This window comes from Macaca thibetana, chromosome 15 (assembly GCF_024542745.1).
Source record: "Macaca thibetana thibetana isolate TM-01 chromosome 15, ASM2454274v1, whole genome shotgun sequence".
NCBI classification, from domain to species: domain Eukaryota; kingdom Metazoa; phylum Chordata; class Mammalia; order Primates; family Cercopithecidae; genus Macaca; species Macaca thibetana.
In genome coordinates, this window is record NC_065592.1 from 106366782 (window position 1) to 106377593 (window position 10812).

The following is a 10812-nucleotide window of genomic DNA, read 5'->3' on the forward strand; positions in this document are numbered from 1 at the left end:
CCCTTTCCGACTGTTCTTCAGCTCTCTGGGATTGCTCAGACCTAAACTGCCTTCCATTGCATCCTGTGCTCTTTTACTGATTTCACTGCAAGGCAGGCCTTTTCCTAATGGTTTACTTTGACAGAGCAAGCTTCCTCCTAAGATAAATTCCTCTTTTTCTGGTGATATTTAAAAATGAAATATATTAAATTCTTCATTCTGATAGTTTTCCTAGGTCTTTTTCATTAGCCAGTTGTGTGCCTGGAAGCAAGACACTCATTTATGAAATGAGAACAATGTATATAATTTAATCCCATAATTTTTAAGGTCCTTTTCCTGAATTTTAATATAGGGCAAAATAATGTAACTTTTTTTTTTTTTTCTTGAGACGAAGTCTCGCTTTGTTGCCCAGGCTGGAATACAATGGCATAATCTTGGCTCACTGCAACCTCTGCCTCCCGGGTTCAAGCTGTTCTCCTGCCTCAGCCTTCTGAGTAGCTGGGATTACAGGCGTGCGCCACCACGTCTGGATAATTTTTTGTATTTTTAGCAGAGATGGGGTTTCACCGTGTTGGTCAGGCTGGTCTCGAACTCCTGACCTGATGATCTGCCCACCTCGGCCTCCCAAAGTGCTGGGATTACAGGCATGAGCCACCGCGCCCAGCCCCAAAATAAGCTAACTTTTTAAAAACTTGATATTTAAGACTTAAAAGTTGTAGACATTTCAGAGATACTGTTATGGTCAGAGGCTTAGAAATCATTGCCTGGTTACTTTGGCTGCTTGTTAGAATCACCATGGGAGCTTTTAAAACATACCAGTGCCTGTGTCATACCCTCAGAGAGCCTGATTTAATTGGTCTCCAGTGGTCTTCCAGCATCTCACTGCTCTCCTTCCCTTGCTCTCCTTATCCCTTGTCTTTTGCTCACATCATGATTTTAATGTGCAGGCAAAGTTGAAAGCCTCTAGCTTTGCTAATGAGCAGTGCTGTATTGGTAGCATCAAAAGTCAGTCATTTTCTTTTCATTTTTTATTACTTGATATTATATTTATCAATTTGTGGTTTGGGGATGGAGAGGATATATAAAACAACAGGTAGACATATAATAGAAAATGTCTGAAAATAACACAAGTTGTTCCTGCTTATAATGATTTCTTATATCAGTTTTAGATATAAATTAGTGGTTACACAGGTTCAGCTTTCAGCACTGTCTTAATTTGCCACTGGTTTTATGAATTTTCCTCAACTTACTGTAATAGAACATAATATTCCTTATTATTTTATAATATCTATATTACTAAAGTGTTTTCATTCCATTTCCTTAGGTCATAGGTTTTGGATCTGTTAAAATTGCAGCATTCATAGCTATGGTAGGAATTCTGTCTATTGTGGCTCAGGTGAGTATCATTTTATCTATACTTTAAAAATTAAAAAAAATCCTGATAACCATAGTTTCACAGGAAGCCACATATAAAAATACAGGGAGATATTCCCTGAACTGCTACCTCAGTCCCTCACCCCCTGCTATGGTAAGGTCTTGCACAGCTATAGTATAATACCAGATCAAGAAAACTGATGTGAATGTGGTCCACAAAACTATTCCTTCTTATATAATGTGTTGAGGTTATTTTCTTTTTTGAGGGTGTAATTTAGGGGAAATTTTTTATGTTTTTATTTAAAACAATGTTTTAAAAATTATGTCCTTGACCAGGCAGCCCAGCTTGGTGACTGGCATCCACTCCTTGTCTTCAGCCTTGCCTCTCTCAGCTCAGGGGCCCTGGCCCGATGCCACTGCCTAAGCCTTCTCACCACAGTGGTTCCCCGTCCCAGGCTCCTGGGGGCCTCTGGCGCTCCCCTTGCACCGGTGTCATCTGCCATTTAGTGTTTTCTCGGAGACGATGATTTAGGAGAACTTTGATACAACTTTCCCTACTTTTTAGAATATTTGTCATAACCTCTGCTGGGTCAATTATTTTATTTGCTTTTACACCATCCAAAATAGTAAATAATTATAATCTATCTCTGGATTGCAAAATCAACTAAGAAAATGTTTCAGTGTTATTTTAATCTTGAAATGTAAGTAGAAGTGAAAAGCAGAAATGAAAATTGGTAACTGCTTCAACTCCTACTGTTCCCAGGACTGAAGAAATATGAATCAGAGCATTAAAATATATTCAGTGAGGGCCGGACATGGTGGCTCACACCTGTAATCCCAGCACTTTGGGAGGCCGAGGCAGGTGGATCACCTGAGATCAGGAGTTCCAGACCAGCCTGGCCAATATGGTGAAACCCTGTCTGTACTAAAAATACAAAAATCAGCTGGGTGTGGTGGCACGTTCTTGTAATCCCAGCTACTCAGGAGGCTGATGCAGGAGAATCGCTTGAACCTGGGAAGTGGAGGTTGCAGGGAGCCGAGATGGTGCCACTGCACTCTAGCCTGGGTGACAGAGTACGACTGTCTCAAAAGAGAGGGGGGGAAAATATATACATATATAAAATTTTCAGTGAGTAAAGAGCATTAACCATTTCCCCATCTGTTGTAAATACAGTACCGGAAAAGGTGAAGCATATTGTCCTCAAATTAATTCACTGTTGTGCTGAGGCACATTCACTGTATTGTGTGGTACTGCCTACGGGTTGTTTCCCTGAAATGGCTACCAGGGAAGCAGAGCATTCTTCTGTGGTAACCCTCTCTCAGGGAGAAATGAGAAGGCTGCAAAACTGCTTTACGAAAATACTCCATTTGACAAGGCTTATGGGAATGCATCAAGGCAAAGGCCATTTTTGTTTTTGTTGAAATGTGTTGCAAATGTAAATTATGTTAACCTTTCAAGTTGATCATTTTGGTTTTTTACAAAATCAAACATTAACTCTAGTTAGTTAGCCCAGCCATCTTTTTTTTTTTTTGAGATGGAGTCTCCCTCTGTCACCCAGGCTGGAGTTGGAGTGCAGTGGTGTGATTTCGGCTCACTGCAACCTCCACCTCTCGAGTTCAAGTGATTCTACTGCCTTAGCCTCCCAAGTAGCTGGGACTACAGGTATGCGCCACCATGCCTGGCTAATTTTTGTATTTTTAATAGAGACAGGGTTTCACTGTGCTGGCCAGGCTGGTCTCGAACTCCTGACCTCGTGATCTGCCTGCCTCGGCCTTCCAAAGTGCTGGGATTACAGGCGTGAGCCACTGCACCCGGCCAGCCCAATCATCTTTTATCCAATCCCTTTTCAGACTGTCTCACTCTAGTTATATTTAGCAGAGTATATATTTGTTAAAATCAAACTTACATCAATTCCAACTTCATAACCTTCCAGCAGAAGCTCTTATGTTCTGTAAATGTTCAGCAGGAGTTTGCTATTCACAGATATTTAAGTGATTAGCATTTCTCCAAAGAGACTGAGGCTGTCCCTGTCAATCATGGTAACTGGTGAACAGTTGTGATATTCTTTCGGGAAGTGCCAGCAGAGCACCAGGTAGACAGGCTTCTTAGGGAGGGGGCTGAAAGCGTTGAGCCCCAGGTCAGGCTGGGAGCCCCCAACACTCCACCCCTGTAGAGAGTCATCAGTTCTGTCTAGACTCTGAAGTTGCAGGTCAGGCAGTGTGCCCTTAGAGGTCCCTGGTCATCAGGGAAAGGTCTTCACACACAGAGCTTGTATTTTAATTCTGTGTGTTGATGTGGTTTTTCAGAGTTGTCTCCTTTAATTTGCAGACGGCCTTTCTTAGCATCTTGATGAGATCATTAGGAAATAAGAATACTGTCCTCCTTGGCTTGGGCTTCCAGATGCTCCAGTTAGCCTGGTACGGTTTCGGATCTCAGGCCTGGTAAGCCTCACTCTTAGATTCTCATAAACTGCCAGACAGATGCCTCTTAGGGAGCTTGGGGTGGACGGGTATGATGAGAAGGAAGCAAGGGTTATTTTACTGGTTTGGTGTATTCAACGTTGCAGAAACCATTAGGCTTTAATTTGGGGAAATGTGTAGCTAGATAACAGGATTATTTATAAAGACTGCCTTCATGTCATTGGACTTTCACAGAATTGTTCCTTAATTGAATGTATCTCTCTCTTCCCTCCAGCCCCCAAATAAAGTTTTATGTCTACTTTTTAAAGCATATGCCAGTTTTTTTTTTTTTTCCTTCCCTGAGACGGAGTCTCACTCTGTTGCCCAGGCTGGAGTGCAGTGGCACGATCTCAGCTCACTGCAACCTCTGCCACCTGAGTTCAAGCAATTCTTCTGCCTCAGGCTCCTGAGTAGCTAGGATTACAGGCGTGTACCACCACGCCCAGCTAATTTTTGTGTTTTTAGTAGAGACGGGGTTTCACCATGTTGGCCAGGCTGATCTCGAACTCATGACCTTGCGATCTGCCCGCCTCAGCCTCCCAAAGTGCTGGGATTATAGGCATGAGCCACCTCACCTGGCCACATATGCCAATTTTGAGACACTGAATATAGTCAAAAGCAAAACAAAAAGATACAAAAAAATGACTGATTATGGCAAGCTTCACTATCATTGACTATCATTAGCTATCATTAATTGAGTGACCTTGGGGCAATAACATAACCTTAATAAATCATTTGAGTTTGAACACAAAGATTTCTTCCAAAACCATGTGCATTCTGCCACAGTTATTACTACCATATTAGATTCCCATAAACAGCAAGGAAGGTCAAAATAAGCCCAGTGGAATAAGAAAAAATAGAAGGAATTGTGAGTTTTGTTTTGTTAATGTGGCAGGTTTCTCCATGTGCCTGGTGGGCAAATGCAGAAATGCCATCTCCATTTTAGATGGTAGAGCTGGTCCTTACTTTGGACACATAAACAGACAACATAATTTAGAGAAACTAGAATTGCCTTAGTTATCAGTGTTTAGTTTGGGGAGTAAGTACATGTGCCCATTCGGAAATTCGGAATTTCATTTGATCCGCTTGCTCTTTTTTTTTTTTTTGAGAGAGAGGGTCTGGTTCTGTTGCCTAGGCCAGAGTACAGTGGCACAATCATGGGTTACTGCAGCCTCAAGCTCCCAGGCTCAAGCGATCCTCCCACCTCAGCCTCCTGAGTAGCTGGGAGTATGTACATGCACCACCACGCCAGGCTAATATTTTGATTTTTTTTTTTTTTTTTTTTTTTGTATAGACAAGGTCTCATGTTGCCCATGCTAGTCTTGAACTCCTGGGCTCAAGCAATCCTCCTGGCTTGGCCTGCCGAAGTGCTGGGATTACAGTCATGAGCCACTGCCCATAGCTGTCTGTGACTTTTTACCAGATTAACTTGTTTGATTCTCCTTGTTCTTTTTGATTTTGCTCCTGTGAACTTTGCTTCAGTAGGTGATTTAGTCACATCCATGCAGTGTTAAAAAGACTGTCATCATGTAAGGTTTTTCTTTTTCAGTAATGACCATCCCAAAGTTGGGGCCTGACTTTACTCACTCACACTTCATACTGTTAAAACTCTTTTATTGAGAGAAGGACAAAGGTCTAAAGAGGAAAGCAGGGTCTGTTTTTCCAGTTGGAGGCACACCATGCTGTTGAGGGGTAGCAAACTGTGTAGCTCAAGGGCATTGTGAAGGTGAGCCTTTGAGAGGTACAAAGAAAAAATGAGAAGTCAGTGGAGAAAATGTGATATTTATAGAAACAAAAATCTCCTTGCGAACTTCATTGAGGGTATGTCTAAAGACGGCAATAGGGAGACCAGAGAGAAGAAAAGTTTGTAAAAGAAGTAAAATCAATAAACAAAGGTTTCCTGGCCCTTCTGTCCGCATCCTAGGCCATTAGTTTTCTACAATGTGATATGTAACCTTGTAGGTTTAAAAAAGAATGCATTTTTAGAGACAAAAAAATAAATAAAATGTAACAGGAGAAAACAGAAGGCATTTGTACTTTTGCCACTGATTGCATTCTGAATAGTGAGCTCTTTGAGGCTGGCCTGCTGCCTGACTGTGCCTGTCCTGTCATTGCAGGATGATGTGGGCAGCAGGGACTGTGGCTGCCATGTCCAGCATCACATTTCCAGCAATCAGTGCCCTCGTCTCTCGGAATGCAGAGTCAGATCAGCAAGGTGAGGTCACTGCCCGCCCTTGTTTTTCTCCTTCAGTGGTAGACCTCCCTGCTACAAGCCAGAGAAGCTCTGAGTTCTCCCCATCGACAGCAGGAGCTGACAGCCATGTGGCCCCTTCTCAAGGATCATACCTATTTTCTTTGTCAGATAGAAACATTCTGTTTTCCTCTCTGCTTTAATCTTACACTTACATTTTTTAAAGCTAGACTTAGCAGTTCAGATTACTAACAATTAGAACTATTAATATTCCCTTTTCAGTTTTGATACCTCTTTTCTTCTTTAGTGTCACAATTAAGCAGACTATAGTCACATTTTAACAGATGTCTATTAAATAATGAAAAACCAGTTAACCACGAGTTACTTAATTACTTTATTCACTAAAATGTATTTGGAATAACTCATAGTCTGTGAGCGTAATTTAGAAAATAGTATTTGAGAGTAGTAAGAAAAAGTCTGTGTGGTTGTTGATAGTTAGACGTTGAGTGAGAGATTAAATTAAAATTAAGACTGCTATGTGGAAAATAGCTTTCCACCATCTAGATCCATATCTCATCCTTCCCGTGCTTCTGCTTCCCTTCCTGTCCTGTCTTGTCCTGTCCTCCCTTCCTCCCTCTTTTTCCACCCTTCCTACCCCCACCCCCCACCCCCCATCCTCTACCCCCACCTCCCACAGGATCTCACTCTGTCACCCAGGCTGGAGTGTAGTGGTGCGATCTTGGCTCCCTGCAGCCTCCGCCTCCTGGGCTCAAGTGATCTCCCAGTCAGCCTCCCAAGTACCAGGGACTAGAGATGCACACTACCATGCCCAGCTAATTTTTTGTATTTTTAGTAGAGATGGGGTTTCACCATGTTGCCCAGGCTGGTCTCAAACTCCTGGGCTCAGTTTACCTGCCTTGGACTCTCAAAGTGCTGAGATTACAGGCGTGAGCCCCCGTGCCTGGCCTGCTTTCCTTTCAAGCAGTTCCCATGGCTAGATTTAATCCCTTTCCTTCTCTATCTGCTAATGGCTCACCTCATTGTATTCAGGAAGAAGTAGTAGAGAATTTTAGAGGGAGAAAAAATTTTAATGCCTAAGAGCCCTTTAAAAAGTTTTAGTAAAAAACTATATTGGAAAGGATAGTTTATTCATTGCTTTTTTTTTCTATATCAGAAGTTAGGTATCTTACTTATATTCATTGTTAAATATTGTCCCTTGAAGACCACACATTCTGTATGTCGTCACTCCTGACTACAGTAACTCACTTGGCTTGCATCCTCAGGGAGGTGCTGTGTCTGAAGTGAAGATGTGACCCATCCGTGGAGTACTGTCACTGCCTTGGCATCTGACAGACACCATCCTGTCATTTGGGGCATGGATTTTCTTTTGACTGTTTTTATACTTATGTCAATATACATGTTTCTGAATGTCAGCATATAAAAGTTTTGGAACACATTGTATTAGGCTGAATTATATACTACCATTTTTGATTTACAGAAACATTCATTTCATACAGTTCAAGCTAACTTTTTACTTGCTATGTTAGAAAGCATTTGGCACTTCTGGATTTTTCAGTGTAGGTCTCTAGGGAGACAGGCCTGGAATACACCTGTGAAGATGAAGTCTGCCTAGTGGGGACTGATCTGTATTCCTGAGACCAGGGCTGGCAGAGGTGAAGAGCAGGTTTTTGTTGTGAAAGCACCAGAAATGACCAGAGCAGGGAAATCTCAGTTGACAGAAAAGTGGAAATTGCCTGAAATGGGAGGATATTAAAGTTGGATTTTATTTTATAATGGATGAAGTCTTCCTAATCTACTTTCATTAGCATGCTTTCTCCTCAGTCTTGCCAAATTAGTATATCTTGGTTGTGAGAAAGTACTGTTCAGCTCCAAATCTTGTGATGCCTTTCTGAGAAGACTGGCATTCTTTTCTTTGTTCTGATTTAGGAGTTGCCCAGGGGATCATAACTGGAATAAGAGGACTATGCAATGGCCTGGGGCCAGCACTGTATGGCTTCATATTCTACATGTTCCATGTGGAACTGACTGAGTTGGGCCCGAAATTGAATTCTAACAACGTTCCCCTGCAGGTAATTTGGTCGTAAGTCTAGTTTTGTAACAACAGTTATGTATGATTATAGCAAAATCCTGTGACCTTAAATTTAGAGAGCATTCTTACTTGTATGTTACTATATTTTATTTGACAGCAATAAGTATTGTGTTCATTGCTTCTCAGGATCAGGGAGGGGTCATTTTAGTGATTTAATTAATATCTTATGTAAAAGATACGTCTTAACTTTGTTCAGATTCTGTTTTCACCTACACAATCACTATGCTATTCTCTGGCTAAGCCCAGACCAGTTAAAATTTGAAATGACCTAAAAATCCAGCTAAAAATTGAGCTAAGGTACTTTTTGTGCTATTTATTTGAAATTTCTTCCCTTGTTCCCTCTAAGCCATATTTAGTATAGATATCTATATAAAGCTGGAATTAATGTTAACGTACAAAGGTGCATGATCTGAAGTCATAGGATGGGATTATAGGTTAACAGCTGTTGCTTAAAAGCTTACAGTTTTGCTGAAGCTATTTAGAAGTGGTACAGAAAGCAGTTAATTAGTTGCCCTTTTTCATATTCCAAACACCAAGCTCTAGTGGAGTTTGCCTTGACATTTAATGAAACATTTGCTTATGAGAATATGATTCACTTTTTGGTGGTGTGTTTTTTTGGGTAATCTAGGAATAATTTCGAGTTAAAAGACTAACTGTATTCTTGGTTTCCATTTGTTTTCCACATCCATCAGGGAGCTGTCATCCCAGGCCCACCATTTTTATTTGGGGCATGTATAGTCCTTGTGTCTTTTCTGGTTGCCTTATTCATTCCTGAATACAGTAAAGCCAGTGGAGTTCAAAAACACAGTAACAGCAGCAGCGGCAGCCTGACTAACACCCCAGAACGGGGCAGTGATGAGGACATTGAACCACTGCTGCAAGATAGCAGCATTTGGGAGCTCTCTTCATTTGAGGAGCCTGGGAATCAGTGCACTGAGTTGTAAACTCGGCAGAAGGTGGGATTCTGCATACGCCATCTCTGAGAGCCATGGAGGGAGCCACACCCCTGGTGACTTCATGGTGCTGGATGGGAGATGCTAGCGGCATCCTTCAGGGCCAAGTTTGATAAATACCACCACCATCGTTCTGCTCTTCCTCCTCCTGTTTTTTTTTTTTTTTCTCTTACCTTTTTTTTCCTGTTTATACATTAGAATAAGATAAGATTTGAAATACTTCCCTGCAAATAATGTGCAACTCTCAAGGTGAAACTCAAATAGAAAAAGTCATCTCTCTGGTAGAAAGGATGGCTTTCCTGTAATGACTGTAGACTAAGTGACAGCAGTCTTTCCATGCCCTTTTCAGCAAAAGGTACAGAAGTATAGTGGGACTGCCATCTCTGGCAAGATTTCAGGTAAAGAATGTCTTCTTAATTTCTACCTTCCTGTTTCTCTGAATCAGCCCATAGGTGTTGATGAGTGGCCACTCTTAAGAGTCACTCAGTATCAGGGATCTATTGTCTTTGTTCAAAGGTCAAATAAAAACCTAGTCTCCTTTTATTCTACTTCCTATTCTTGGCTAGAATGAAACTCAGCATATATACACTTCTGGACATAAATAATATTGAATAGTGATTACCTTTACTAGATGAAAGAAATTTTTATTACAAACTTAAATCATGTAAAACTCACAACGCAGATTCCTGGACCTAGTGTCCTGATTTGGTCCGAGGTGATTTTACAGAAGAAAAAAACAACTCAAGCATTCTGGTGACAACACAGAAATTGTAGGCTGCTTCTAAGAAAGTTAGTAACAATTTGGAAATTCCTAAGTAGGATGAGAGTTAATAACTGGATACAAGTGAAGTTTATATCCAAGTTCAGACTCATAGGCATCATTATGATTTGCTTCTTCCTATGTCTCCCATGTCCTACTTCTCATCCATTACACTCCTGCCTTAACTGCTCTGTTGTAGTATGCATTTGTTTTTAATTCATCTTTATTTCAATCTGTTTGACTTTCGAATCGCATGGGAATATGCACATTAAGTTGCTTTCTAAAATAAGGTTTTATGAAGCTGAGTTTCATGATAAGTGTCTTGCTGTTTTTTGAGATGTTTTATGGACAAAGAAAACTTTACAGATTTATATGTATTTTGCTGCACCGGTAAATGGACCATTAACTAGGGCCCACCTTTAACAGAGCACTCCTTTGAAAGTTTTATAGGTATGAAATATATGTAGATATTTGTAAAGGGTTTTAATTTTTTTCTGATGGGGTGCTGTGTAAATCTTGTATTTATAAATGTAATGAAGGTATTGACAGAAAAAATATATACAACTTTTATAAAGGATTGTGTACTGACTGAATACATTTAAAAGAAAATATATTTTGAAACCTGTTCTGCTATGAACAGAGATAACATATCTTTTTACTATGCTATTGGTTTTTAGGTTAAGCTTCTTAATGCATAATAAATTTACAGTGGATACTTTTATGTCTTTTGTGTCTTTTTTTTAAAAGCAAATAGTATCATTGCTCTTTTGTGTTCTCTGTTGGGTGGGTTTCAGTTAAACTGAGTTGTAATCTTTCAGCTGATGCAAAAGGTTTGTATTTTCAAAAAAATTTTATTTTTAACAAAATTCCTTCAAAGTCTCCCTTCAAAAACATCATAACTACAGATGCTCCTTGACTTACCGATGGGGTTCCAATCCTGATAAGCCCATTGTAAGTTGAAAATATCATATGTTGCAAATGCATT

At 40.5% G+C, this 10812-nt stretch overlaps 1 protein-coding gene across 1 annotated transcript in view; it reads left to right on the top strand.

Moving 5' to 3' along the window:
- Window positions 1-10548, top strand: part of MFSD14B (major facilitator superfamily domain containing 14B) — a 77698-nt gene extending 67150 nt beyond the window's left edge. The window contains exons 8-12 of the mRNA XM_050761390.1: window positions 1304-1375; window positions 3683-3795; window positions 5931-6028; window positions 7952-8094; window positions 8807-10548. Coding sequence (XP_050617347.1) covers window positions 1304-1375; window positions 3683-3795; window positions 5931-6028; window positions 7952-8094; window positions 8807-9058 — 678 coding nt within the window. The 3' untranslated portion in view covers window positions 9059-10548. The remainder of the gene's footprint in view (window positions 1-1303; window positions 1376-3682; window positions 3796-5930; window positions 6029-7951; window positions 8095-8806) is intronic.
- The last annotated feature ends 264 nt before the right edge of the window (window positions 10549-10812 follow it).